This window comes from Peromyscus maniculatus, chromosome 18 (genome assembly GCF_049852395.1).
Source record: "Peromyscus maniculatus bairdii isolate BWxNUB_F1_BW_parent chromosome 18, HU_Pman_BW_mat_3.1, whole genome shotgun sequence".
Lineage (NCBI taxonomy): Eukaryota > Metazoa > Chordata > Mammalia > Rodentia > Cricetidae > Peromyscus > Peromyscus maniculatus.
The window spans coordinates 14,781,443-14,795,768 of NC_134869.1; the positions used below are offsets into that span (position 1 = coordinate 14,781,443).

At 43.7% G+C, this 14,326-nt stretch overlaps 1 protein-coding gene across 8 annotated transcripts in view; it reads right to left on the reverse strand.

The window, feature by feature from the left end:
* The window catches only part of Nr1h4 (nuclear receptor subfamily 1 group H member 4), an 85,207-nt gene that overhangs the window by 12,543 nt on the left and 58,338 nt on the right, over positions 1–14,326 (reverse strand). For 2 of the 8 annotated variants that reach the window (XM_006979829.4, XM_006979827.4), the window contains 5 exons: positions 12,827–12,967; positions 10,112–10,245; positions 8,203–8,301; positions 7,767–7,866; positions 3,610–3,756 (listed from right to left, as the gene is read on the reverse strand). In XM_006979829.4, coding sequence (XP_006979891.1) covers positions 3,610–3,756; positions 7,767–7,866; positions 8,203–8,301; positions 10,112–10,245; positions 12,827–12,967 — 621 coding nt within the window. Of the gene's footprint in view, positions 1–3,609; positions 3,757–7,766; positions 7,867–8,202; positions 8,302–10,084; positions 10,246–12,814; positions 12,968–14,326 lie in introns of all 8 variants that reach the window. The other 6 variants (XM_015998458.3, XM_006979826.4, XM_076554598.1 and 3 more) reach the window with 3 other exon arrangements.

Below are 14,326 nucleotides of genomic sequence, written 5' to 3' on the forward strand. Positions count from 1 at the left end.
AAGACAACTGAATAACTTCATGGAAAAACCTCATGATGTCACATCACTCTACACTACATTTGTACAACCTTTGCTGCAGAAGGCGTCACACCACACACACACACACACACACACACACACACACACACACACACACACACGGCACTGTTAAATGGCCCCAGTGGCTCAGTTTACCCGTCTACGGCAGCGTTGCTCGATCTTGGCCTGACTGACATCTTGAACTATATAAATTGGTTGCTAGTGGTGGCGGTGGGGGCAGCTAGCCTCCACATCAGATGCTAGTAGTGTCCCCTTCCCGAAATGTGACAATCAAAAACATCTCCAGATGCTGCCAGTGTCCGAGGGAGGAAGTGGATGGACCATGCCAGGTTGGGGACCACTGTGCTATACTGTAAAATCAGCATTTTTAGCTGAGTGCATTACATGGTTTTAAAATCTACCTTTCCCAACAAAGGCATAGCCAAGAATAAAGAAGGAGCATTGGAAATTGGAGGAGGAAACAGCAATGGCTTCCCGTAAGGTTATGAGTGACTGGGGAAGAGTGTCAAGTTGAGAGTCCTCGGTTGCACTTGTGGTCAGCACCATAAGGCGAGCTGTCTTTGTTTTCCGGTTAAAGCAAGTGGCGAGTTATCAGGTGAGTCATTGTCTCGGGCGAGGAGAAAGCAAAGAGCGGCAGCTCCATGCTTGCTTAGCATGCACCAGGCCCTGGACTTAACTCCCAGCAGAGCATAAGGCGAGCAGATGGTACATGGCTGAAATCCCAGCACTCAGAAGCAGAGGCCGGAGGGGGGCGGGGAATTGTTCAGGACCATCCTCTGCTGCACAGCGAGCTCATGCCAAGCCTGGGTTGTAGGAGAACCTGTCTCAAAACCACTTTCCCCAAATAAGTAAGGAGTTGAGTATGGCCAGCAAATGATCCAAGAAAGGATCGTATTGATGGAGCGGAAGTTAAGGGCTGAGGGAAATGAAGTCGGGCAAAAAGCAGTCCAGTGGTGTTAGGATAGTGGATGGGCTTGGTGTAAAGTGCTTACTGTGCCAGCCTAACCACCTGAGTTTGGACCACCAGACCCGCCAGACACAGTAGCACAACCATCCACAATCGCAACACACCCTGACCAGGATGGGGACAGGCGCAGAGTTGCCGAAACCTGGCTGAGTGGCTAGTGCAGCAGGGAACAGGACAGCCCCTGTCTCAGACGAGGTCTGAGGTGAAGACCAACATTTGAAACTGTCCTCTAGCCTCCACAGGTCCACCATGACACGTGTGTCCCCACTCTCGCATACAAACACACGCATGCATGCACACAGAGGAAGGAAGCAGTTCAGCCAGTGGATGGTGGATTCGTGGATGACGGTAAATGGAAGCTCTTTAAAAGAAAGAGGCACCGGAGTCAGAGTTGAAGATGTGAATGAGCTGGAGCATTAGATGGTTCTGACTCCTGCCCCAGCTCTTCAAAAACCTAGGCACTGCAGCTTTTAGAGGAGATGTATGGGTATTAACAGGGGCTACGTCTGGTGCATGGTTAATAAAATCTATCTCTAAGTGTCACAAAGAATAAATTATGTATGTTTATGATGCAAGGTGTGGGCCATGATGACGCCCCACTCAGATCTTCCTGGACAAGTGCACAGTAGGGCCACGGTGGCCTGGGAGCTGCATCCCTGTGAATGTTAGGAACACACCGATGTCAGTTGCCTCCCAGCCACTGGCTGATTGCAGCCAGCACGTTCATGTGGGCATCTCCCACCTCATCCCTCTCCATTAGCCTAGGTTAGACCTCAGCACTGCACTCTGCATCTCTTCCCAGTCAAGCCTTCCTCTCCCCTTTCACAAGTGCCGGATCAACATGGTGGTGTGAAGGCTCTCTTTTGCTAACCCTGACTCCTCCCCTGTTATTTTTCAGAGAGATTTCCATCAACTAGTCCTTTGCAATTTTGATCTCATCTGTTAGTTGCTTCTGATGAGACCCAAAGATTACAAAATTAGAAGGAAGTCCAGGCTACGCCAGGTACCGAATCGGTGTTAACTTTGGATACCACAATCAACACAGCCCCTAACAGATCATGCAGAAATTACTTTTATAACATTGAGAATTTTCTTCTTAGAAATCCAGTAATGGGGGAAGGAGAGAGGTAGAAAGGGAGAAAGGGAAAGAGGAAGAGAGAGAGACAGAGAGAGAGAAAGAGAGAGAGAGAGAGAGGGAGGGAGGGAGGGAGGGAGGGAGGGAGGGAGGGAGGGAGGGAGGGAGGGAGGGAGGGAGGGAGGAGAGAGGAAAAGAGACAGGAAGAACATTAGGATATTAGAATATATGGGTAATTGATTTATTCCCCTTCTGACCTCAACTCATTTGTCCATTCTTCCTCCCAGTAATTCTACAGACGTCTCTTCAGCATGTAAGCACCTACCCTTAGAAGCATGTGTTGGGACACACACACACACACACACACACACACCTATACACCTCTAACACACATGCACATGCACACACACTGCTTAAAGCAAGGTCCTAACACATGTGAAAAATAAAATCTACCACTTGAAATGTATCTGGCAGCCTTTTACTGCCTACATATTCTGGGCCAGAATCAATACTTTAAAAATGGAGACTATAATCCATACTTCTGGACAACACAATGCCTTTCAGAAGGTGAAAGTCTGGGACAACAGCCTCAGATCTCTCATTCTTTCTCCCCAGGACCAGGGACTACACTCTTGAGACCTTTTATCTCCTCCACAGTGTCTTCTATCCTGGCTTATCTTAAGGAGACTTGTAAACATTTATTTTCATGTTTTCCCTCTTCTGTTCAAAAACCTTCAATATCTCCCTATTGCTTAGAAAATATCAGAATCTTTAGCCCAACATTCAAGGCCCTTAACCATCTAGTCATATTTCCCTCTCTCTATTCCTTTTTATTGTAAGCCTAAATCCATTGCCTCAACTGCACCCACCCCTTATGGACACGCCCCAGATTTCTAATCTTTAATCCTTCACCCACCCTGCTCCTTCTGACCTACAAGTGCACCCCAAGCATCCAGATGAAGTACTGTTCAAGGCCCAGTTTAAATGCTAACAAAACCTTCCAGACTAGAAAGCTCCCCAACTAGAAGTTAGCTCTCAGCTAGCTGTTCTTCTATTTTACTGGACTTTGTAAGATCCCCTCTCTCTACCAGACCTTAAACTTCACAAGGGAGGCAGCCTGTGTGATCAATCTCTTCACCTTAGCACTTTCTCTCTAAATTTTATTTTGAATAGGATCGACAATAGATTGACACTAGTCTTTTATACCTATAGGTTGGGAATAAATGAAGCTTTTTTCCTAAACTGGACAAACACAGTCCTGTTGTACTATTTTCAATCAGATGAGCCTTTTACTATTTCAGGAGTCTCCTTCTGATGCTTCATCTTGGTTCCGAGAAGAATACTTTGCTGTTACCAAAAGGATTATTGAGCCAAGATGCCAAAAAACCCATCCATTTAACCTGTATCTTTTAGAGCCTTTCTTCACGCCAGGCACAGGGTCATGTAACGTTGCCTGGTAGACTGGGGCCATCTTCATGGTATGCGCACCAGTTTTACTTGGATTAACTCCTTTAACTCCATCACTTACCACTGTTTCGAATTCTTTCTTCCAACAGGTCTGCATGTCCAATGGGAAGTTTCTTATTGAAAATCTCTGCTGAGCGGAGGAACATGGCTTCCACTGCTGACCCTTTCAGCAATGCGATTTGATCCTCGTGGTCCAGTGTCTGGAACCCTAAGGCAATGATCAAACAGGATCAAGGAGTTTGCCCAACACTATTTCACACTGTTTACATAGGATAACATTGCATGCATACGATAAGATTTTATCATCCGTCATCCATACTGATAAAGCATTTCCATCAACTGATCTTGTAGTTGTTTTACAGCAGGTCTTCAAGGGCAGTCCGTTGAATACCTTACCGAACCCCCCAGAGAGAAGCTGACTTTTTTTCTGCACTGAGTCAGGTTTACTGGAGAGATGCAGTGAGAACAGAGGCCGAGCGCACAGCAAGCTCATACATAATGGCAGAAACAAGCTGACTCCCGCGAAACAAGCCTCAGAAACCAGGGGTAGGCAGATTCTCTTGGAGTCATTATTCTGGTCACACCTGGCATGCAGGGTCAACTCAGAAAAGAAAAGCATCCAGAGCCAGAAAAATAGTCTCCATGTGTCCTAAATATTGGGCTGACTCCCAGGGATTAGTCAGAATGCAGAGGATGAGTAACATATCCCACAAGTCCATTAGTGTCATCCTGAGGGATGTTTTCTGAGCTAAGGTCTGCACCATGCCATGTGGAGAAACAGAGGAAACTGAGGAAGAACTATTAGCTTCAGGGATTAGAACCCCATCTGGAAGTCACAAAGTCCTTATCCAGACTTTTAGAACTGCCTCCTCCTAACCCAGCAACTGCTCTGACTTCCTCCCCATGTCCCCTCCCCTCGTCTCTCCTCCTGAGGGTGTGGCTCTACCGAGATCTGAACGTGTGCTGTTTGTCTCAGAGATGCCCTTCCCTGGTCTCCCCCCCACCCCACCCCAGGCATCAGTTCTCCGCTGCAAGGCTGTCCTGTGTAAAGCTCCAGGCTCTCACTAGACCCCATCTGCTTCATCACTGTCCACAGAAGGTACCACTACCTGTCATGATGCAATGGACTCACTGGCTTATGTAATGGCTGCTCCCTACGTTGCAGTATAAACTTTCTAGAGCAGAGACTGTCTATTTTACTTACGTTTATAACCTGTTTATATGCCTGACACATAATAGGTACCCGACATTATTTGTTGGGCAGCAGAACGAATGAGTTGATGGATGACAAAACCCCACAAATTGTTGTGCATACCAACACACAAGAGAACGTCATCAATGTCTAATAGCTTAGGAGAGGAACCAGCAAGGAGAATTCAAAGGCGGCAATGCTAAAGACTAACAGTCACAACCTGGCCCAGAGAGTCAATGCAGCTGATAGAAGGATTGCCTAAAGCTATATGAAGCCTTGGGGACCACCCATCCCCTAGCACTGCATAAAATTTAACATTGGATGTGGGGGTGCATGCCTGTAACCTCAGTCCTTGTTGATCCAAAGTTCAAGGGCATCTTCTATTCTATCATGAGTTTGAGGTCCATCTGGCCTCCATGAGACCCCGTCTAAAAGAAAAGTCCCTATCTTGAGAACCTAAGGGCTCCTCTGCAGGCGGGACCATGCTTTCTACTTACTGGGTCCCCAGCACTGTGGACAGTGTCTGGCAGATGATGTACTAAATAGAAAGACTGATTTTCTACAAAATCCCCTTTCAATATTGGCATTATACTACCATGGCTGATATCTGTAATGTTATTTCTATAATTGCTATTGGGGGGATGATTGGCAAAGGCTTTTTGCCTTAATTTCCTTCTGTGTTTTAAGATCTTTCCTTCTGCCTTATTCACTGAACACACATTAATTGTGCTCCCCCTCAGAAACTGGGACTAGGAATGATGTCATTGCTTTCAGAGAGCCACATCTTATCTGCCTCGTCACTTATTATTTCTCAGATGCATAGCGACTGACCATTTGAACTGAAAAACATCTCATAAATAATTTTTTTTAAAATGTCATCGCCCTCTACCTTTTTTATTTATCCCCCCCCCACGTTCTTCTTTTTGCGATCTTGGTTTTGAATCAAGAGGGGGTGTCACCTTAATTAGCATAGAACAAATTAAGCTTCTCTTTCATTGTTAGTAAAGGCACAAGAGAATATTAAAGTCTCAATGACAGTGAGAACTTTCTCTCCGAGTTTTATGAGTTTCATTAGGCTAATGTCTGTCTGTGACGCATTTAATAAAAGAACAGGATAATGCTGGCAAAAAGAGGCAAATTAGCATGTCTAATTAAAAACCTGTGTTGGAGGTTGTTGTCTGGAACTTAACGAATATTATGCGTTACTATGGGTATTTATGGCACTCTCTACAATGAAATTGTAAATGCACTAACATTTTTTAAAAATTCTTTTGAGACATTTGATTAGGTAGCTCAGGCTAGCTTTGTTGATGGTTTTTATTTTCCACTGGAACCGTCACGTCTCAGTGGCATGGACGCACAGATGGGGCAGGCTGGGAAATGTGGTTCAGTTTCTTCACTGGAGAAGCTCATATGCTTAGCACTTCGGGACACACCCTTTCCTCTCCTTTACATGTATCCTTCCTCAACCTCTACAGATTTTTGAATCGATCTTCCACATTTCCTGCTTCTCTCTTCTACCTCTTCTACTCTTACTATTTTATGTTGAACCTTCTTCCCTAGACTGCCCTAGTAGCAGACCAACTGCTTCTCCCGCTTCCTCTCTTTCCGCTCAGGTCCGCCTCATATACACCTGATAAGGCCATCTATCTGCAACAAGAATGTCATTGTTTCCTAAACCTGTTTACCACCCAGGGGGCAATGGTTAAATTCCTTAGTTAGGCCCTGATCATCTGCTGCCAATTTGCTTTGCTATGTAATCCAAGAGCCTGCCAAAGACATTCTGTAACCATGCTGGAATTCTTCTCCCATCGTGTGTGTGTGTGTGTGTGTGTGTGTGTGTGTGTGTGTGTGTGTGTGTGTGCAGGATGACATATATGTTCATGTGTGTCGTTTTTGATTGTGTGTGCATCTGTGCATGTGAGTGTAGCTTGAGTGTCTTCTTCAAACACTCTCCATTTTATTTTTGAGACAAACTCACTGATCTGGACCTCACCGATTCAGCTAGCCTGGCTGGCCAGCAAGTCCTGGGGGCCCTACTAGCCTTTCCTCACCAGTTCTGGGGTTAGAAGAGCATAACACCCATGCCTGGCTGTTTACATGGGCATTGGAAATCCAAAATCAGGTCCATATCTTTGGCCTTTGCAGGTACTTGCTCACAAATACACACACACAAAACCATAAATCTTTAAAAATATCCAATTTTTATATAATTCTTTCTGAAGACTCTTAGGTTTTCTCAAACCCGATTCCTCTATGTTCAAATAGCTCTCTCTCTCTCTCTCTCTCTCTCTCTCTCTCTCTCTCTCTCTCTCTCTCTCTCTCTCTGTGTGTGTGTGTGTGTGTGTGTGTGTGTAATATCCTTTAACTACCCTTATTTAAGGGAATGGCCTTAATGGGGCATCAACCACTGCTTATTGAATAAGTGAATAAATGCCAACTTTGCAAAGTCTCAATTCTGACCTATTGATTTGGAAGACTTTTTTTTTTCTTTTTTAAGACAGGATCCAATGTACACCAGGCTGGTCTCAAACTTAATATTCAGCCAAGGATGACCCTAAACTTCTGTTTCTCCTGATTCTACCACCTAAGTGCCAGGATTTATAAGCACATACCATAAGGCCCAGTTTACACAGTGTTATGGATCAAACTTGCAATTTCATGCATGTTAGGCAGGTATTATACCAACTGAACTACAACTTCAGCCCAAGGAAGAGTTACTATAAATAATCCTGAATATGCTTTCTGCCTATAACTTTTCATGTCCATAGCAACTAGAAAGATTAAGTCAGATACGATGTTGATTTTATAGTGAATTGAAGCTGTCAATGTTACAGGAAAACTGTACAATGTAGTAGAGTAATTGCTAATGGAAAAACACCTAGCAAAAGAAATCACGACAATAGACCTGATCACATAAGAATGCTTTAAGAACTGAACAAAATATTGCCCACAGAGTGATTAATATCATCACAGCACATCTCACACATTTCAAGAACATTAACATTTATTGTTGTAAAATGTACCTGGAAGCTTTTTTGTGAATTCTACAAGAACCTGTACATGACTGGTCGCCATTTCTGTTAATATGAGAAAATTTTCCTCTGCACTAAATTCTTCTTTTAACTAAATTTTAAGAAAAAAAGTGAATGATTAATCAATAGGCAGGAAAAGGATAACTCAATATAAAATCACTAAAGGAAAACAACAGACTTGACTAGAGAAATTTAAAGACCCAGATCACATTTCTAAGATCTTTGGAAATCAATTACTGTTTACAAGATAGACCATGACGTCTTTGTTTAATTGCTTAAGGCCGAGGAAAGTTTGAATATATAACTTGAAGTCTCAAATACAATCACTTTGAGTAACACATTTATATATAAATCCCACCTTAAAGGCACTAACAGCTCCAGAGAAATGCTAACTTTGAACAAGTGTATATTCAGATGGCATACATACGATTTTATTGGTTATTTCCTGAGGCATTCTCTGTTTGTTATATGAATCCATAATATAATCCAGAAGGTGCTGCTGATCTGGGGTGAGTTCAGTTTTCTCCTACACTGGCAAGAAAATGAAAGATGTTAGGGAGGGCAGTTGAGGGCGTATCCCAATATGTACACCATCTGAAATGAACTGATAGCAAAGGATTTTTCAAAGCCTTAAGAGCTACGGGCATACACGTAGTGGAAAGTAGGTTTCTCTGGGTCCAGGCACAATCAGTTACATATTTCCCTAAAGTTGTTTCAACTTGCTGGTTTTCCTATTTAGAAAATACGAACAATAAAATATCCTCTTCACGTATCTCATGGGAATAAATGGTAGTGTGAATATGGAGGCTGTTGAGTCCAATCACGCTTGAAGGTCAGTTGAAGTTCAAGGTTAAATCATAGCTTTAAAATGCTTCCTGTGAGCCAGGTGGAGATGGCACATGCCTTTAATCCCAGCACTTGGGAGGCAGAGCCAGGCGGATCTCTGTGAGTTCGAGGCCAGCCTGGTCTACAGAGTGAGATCCAGGACAGGCACCAAAACTACACAGAGAAACCCTGTCTCAAAAACCAATAAAAAAGATTCCTGTGTATTAGACAGAGAATCCATCTATGCACACGCATCTGTATTCAAGGACGGCAAACTGTGGTCTTTAGACCAAATCGACCTTTTTTTACTGGAATGTGGCCATGTTCCTTTGCTGATATATCGTCTGTGCTGCTTTCAAATTAAAATGGCAGTTACACAGTTTTCATGAGGAATGTGTGGCCAAAGCCTAAACTCCTACATATCTACCCATTATAGAAAAAAAAAAAAGTCTTCTGAGACCACAGTCATCAGTCTGTTCAACCCGGATCCCAAGCATCTCTCCCCAGTTCGTTGTCTCTTGAGAAACATGAACCATTGTGTCCACTTTTTGCTTTCTTACACCAAAGCGTTACTGATGAGGCACTCTGGTAGAGTGATCCTTTTTTATAAGGTTAGCTCTCTCGAAGTCAATCCAAGCAATATGTTTAAAAACCTAACAGTGGATGAAGTTGTCCTTGCCGAACGAATACAGGCAAAAGCGTAGCTTGGATATCGTGGTTTATTGGTATTTCAGCTCCCAGCACGTAAGAATCCTTCCAGATGTTCTGTGACTTAACATTGTGTGTGTCTAACTAACCAGCCCAGGTGTTCCTCACTTTGTCCCTAGTGAGTCAACACATTTCTTAAGAGACTTTTGTTGTTGTTCAATTAAAAGGGTTTTCTCTCTTGGTCCACATATATGTGGGATTCTGTTTTACCCACTGATGAGGAGCAATCCCCAGCCTCTGCTGGGTCCAGACTCCCCAAGTTGGAGCTTTCCTCCTCTCAGGGGCAAGGGTGAGGGTGGGGAGTAGGGGTATGGTCTTCAAAAACTCAGCTGGAACCCAGGCCAGGCAGCGCAAGCTTTTAATCTCAGAATTTTAAAAGCAAATCCCAGCACTTGGGAGGCAGAAGCAGGTGGATCTCTGTCAGCGTGAGGCTCTCCTGGTCTAAATAATGTGTTCCAAGACAGCCATGTCGACAGTGAGATCCTGTCTCAAAACCAAAACCTCAAGTGGAACACTCCATCCTGAAGACTAAATCATCCCCACTGGCAACCATTAGGTAGTAGTAGCCCGGAGAGAAGAACCTTCACTTTTTACCTTATACACAGCTAATCTTTAAAATTCCACACCTTTCCCTCTTGATTCAAAAGGAAAAAAAAAAAAAAAAAAAAAAAAAGGACTCCATTTCAGGACACAACTGAAATGGAAACTTGGCTGTGGCTAAGGCCTCAGCCTCCTGGCCAGACCGGCAGGTTCCTGGAAACACAGTTCCCGCTGACCTTGGCAATGCCGGTACTCTCTGTTACCCTGCAAGACTTGGTCGTGGAGGTCACTTGTCGCAAGTCCCGGCCTTCGCTGTCCTCATTCACCGTCTTATCTGCGTGCTGCTTCACGTTTTTTCTTAGTCGTTTAGATTTACATTGGATCTCAGTTAACAAACCTGGGGGGAAAAAGCATAGAAAATCCTATGGGGTGTGTGGTCCTGATGCAGTCGTTATATGGTCAGCTGAGGGGACAGGCAGAATGAATTCTAGCTCATTTGATATTTAAAGATTTATTTATTTATTTACTATGTATACAGTGTTCTGACTGCATGTATGCCTTCAGGCCAGAAGAGGGCGCCAGATCTCATTATAGATGGTTATGAGGCACCATGTGGTGCTGGGAATTGAACCCAGGACTTTTGGAAGAGCAGTCAATGCTCTTAAGCTCTGAGCCATCTCTCCGGCCCTCATTTGGTATTTAAAAGGAGAAGACCAGGCGGAACGATGGCTTCATGGTTAAGAGTACTTGCTGCTCTCCCAGAGGACCAGAGGAGCTGGGTTCCCAGCGCCCACATCACGTGTGTGTAGAGTGCCTCACATCCACCTGTGGGTGATTCCAGCTCCAGGGGATCCCATGCCCTCTCTTGGCCTCCTCGGGTACCCTACATACACGGATGCTCTACACAAACACATATACATTAATAAAAATAAAAATAAATCTTAGGTAAAAGGCCCATTTTTGACATCTGTGAGTCTTTGTCTTCATTTGTAAAACACAAAGAAACTGCTGCAGAATTTTGATTAAATGCTTTACATTTTTTTTTAAAAAAAAAAAGCTGGGTTTTATGTAAATAATTTGTGATACTAAAGGATTATACAAAGCACAAGATGTTCAGTCAATAGCATGGTAAGTGACAGGCTCCCCGTTCCTGGTCTAGGAGGTCAGAGACGCGGGCTTCAAAACATACAATTACTGTTATTCACCTATATTAATACTGTTCAATAGAGAGTACATTCAGTTTCACATTAAACTTATTGAATAAAGCAAACACGAACATCTTTCAGAAAAAAATTGAAATCCTATTAACCCACAGGAGTTGTTTTAAAACATAAAGGATACAACACTTTAGGAGTGAAATTGTGTTAAAGACGAAGCCCTAGTGTTGTGCTCCTGGGAGGCCCTTGAAACTCTAAGAGGGGCTTCCCAGATCTGTGGGTCACTAGTGGTGTGTCCTCGGACGGGACTGTGGCACCCCAGCTTCTTCCACGTCCTGAGGGCAGCTCTGCGCTCTGTCACCAGCCCCTGACCTTTGCCCCGCAGCACCTCCACCAGCTGCTTAAACACTGTGGAAGACGGTCATGGAACTTCTGAAAGCCTGAACCCGGTGAAACGGTCTCTCTTAATAATTCTTCTCCTGGGTATTTTTAAATAATGATAGAAACATGACTGACACAAAGTGTCGGAATTGTTTTTTTTTTTTTTTTTTTTTTTTTTTTTTTTAAGATCACGTAATGTCATCATTGATGACACTCGGAGCTTTAACAAGCAAGGCCCAAACACCTCCCATACGTACTGGATTTCTTTGTTCTCTCAACGACAGTGAAACATAGCTCCAGGAAGTTCGCTGTGCAGAAACTCATCAAACAGCTACATCTCTGACGGGGAGCTTTTTGTGTTTATAAATAAAACTACAGACTTTTCTGGGGAGGGTCTCTTACCAAACGAGCTCGAATGGAACAAGTTCATGTTTAAGTAATGAGCAACATGAACCAGCCTGCGTCAATGGCTTTCCATTGCCAGATTGGATTGCAGCTGCCACCCCACCGTTCAGGCTCCTATTTCATGGATGCTAAAATGTGATTGTGATCAGCCCGTATAAAACTTTCATCCATCCAGGGCTGGATTATTTATTTACACAGACCGATTATTCTCCCTCCTGCACACATTGTTTCTCTGGGTGCATCCCAGTGACCCATACGGTTTGGGAACAATAGGACCGGAGTCACCTTCCCCGGACTTTTATTTCATGGGGCATTCCTTCCTGAATGTTGTCATCCCCTTGGCGACATTTCTGTGCTTGTTTGTTTTGAGGGGGAACAAGGCATATCTCTAAATCTGAGTAGGCTGTAGGATGAAAAATTAATGATGTTATTCTAACATGCATTCCAATTTCTGCTGAAGATGGTGATTCCTCATAAAGCCAGTGTTTAATACAGTGTCCCTTTATCAGATTGAAGGACAAAATTATATTAAAACTCGGGGTAGTTAATTTCCTGTGTAAACCTATACAAATTGGCTCACAGCTACACTAAGAGGAGATGAATTCTTAATAAAATGACTTAGTTTAAAATGCTATTTAGATCATTCAGAGGCAGTTATTGTCCCAAGACTATGAATTTTTATGGTAATTAAGCAATAAATAAGAGGTACATTAAAATCAAATTTAGAGGAACCTTTCAGAATGCCGATCTATAAGCTCACTGAACCAAGTTATTTCAATAATATGTTGATGACATATCACTCCTTGTATAAATGCCTGACAACAAAGGAAAACAAGACCCAAACCAAACCCCAGGCATTTCTTTCAGAGAAATAAGATGCTCTTTACGTGGCCGTTGAAACAATTGAGTGGGCCATTGTCCTTTCCAAGAACTGACTCCGTCGTTAATGTGGGATGATTGAGTTACCTGGCACCTGCCTCCTTTAAGAGGTTTTAGTGGAATTTAATGGCTTGAAGTGGATACCTGTATACATACATTCAGCCAACATCCCCATCTCTTTGCACTTCCTGAGTCGACACTCCTGACACTTGCGTCGCATGTACATGTCCATCACACAGTTGCCCCCATTTTTACACTTGTACACGGCATTTTTGGTGATGCTCCTCCTGAAGAAACCTGCGGGAGAAACACTGGAGAGTGTGAGAAGATCCTGAACAAGTTTGCTAGAAATACATCTGGATCATGTCCATCACACAGTTGCCCCCATTTTTACACTTGTACACGGCATCTTTGGTGATGCTCCTCCTGAAGAAACCTGCGGGAGAAACACTGGAAAGTATGAGAAGGTCCCGCACAAGTACATCAGGGCATTTTTTCATTAACTGCTGGGAATCACCCAGATGAGCCTTGAGCAAGGGGACCTGCAGCGATGGATACTTTGCCGTGTGCCGTTGTTGAAAGGGGAGCTGTTTTAAATTTATCTCTCTAAAACCATGGCAAGGGGGAATTAGGGCCTTTCTTAGGAAAAAAAAATCAGTTTGTTTTAAATATATATTACTTTCATTTATCTTTATTGGGGGACAATTACAGGCCAGTAAGTCCTAGGTGCTGCTGCTATAAAGGCGAGCAATCCATCCCTGCCCTCCCAGAGTCTAAAGGTCGAACAAAAGCAAATGCATGCAAATGACTAAACAAGAGAAGACTAAGGGTTGTGTGGATGCTGACTGGATGCATGCTGAGGCGTAACCAGTGCAGGGAATGGTTAATAGAGCACGTGAGGGCCTAGAGATTTGGCTCTGTGGTCAAGAGCACTGGATGTTCTTGCAGAGGAACGGGGTAGGGTTCTCCAAGCTCATATGGTGGTTTCCAACCATCCACGACTCCAGTTCCAGGAATCTGTCACCTTCCTTTGACTTCCGTGAACACCAGACATGCAGGCGGTACACATACACACATGCAGACAAAAACACTCAGTCCACACACAACAGGAAATACAGAATCCTTTCCTAAAGCTTAGAAAGTGAGCCATAAGCAAAAAGCCAGAGCGTGTGCTGTTGTTCAGCAGGCATTTCAGGGGGAAAGTTGGACTCAAGGTTTTAGTTTTTCAACACTTATTATGACAGCCTTGGCTAACAATAAAAATGCCAAGCCCGATTTAAAAGGCGATATCTCCTCAGAGAAGAGAGAGGCCAGCTGCAGCCACTTCAGGAAAGATGCCTAAAGCCAGGAAGGGGGGCGACCCCCTTCTGCCCTTGTGACCCGCATCTACTTGTTCTCTTCCAACTGGTCAACCACAGATTCCAATAATTCCCGATTCGGTGTGGTGGTGAGCAGGGACATGTATTTGGGAAGCAAGAGAAGTAACAGAGAAACTCACTCTTGCTTGGTCCAGCAGCTAACATACTCACCCACAGTTTCAGTTTCCGAGGTTTTCATGACATGTGGTAAACCATAGTTCAAAGATACTAATAGAAACTTCCAGAAATAAGCCCCTCATAAATTTTGCAATTGTCCATCTTTCTGAGCAGTGTGATG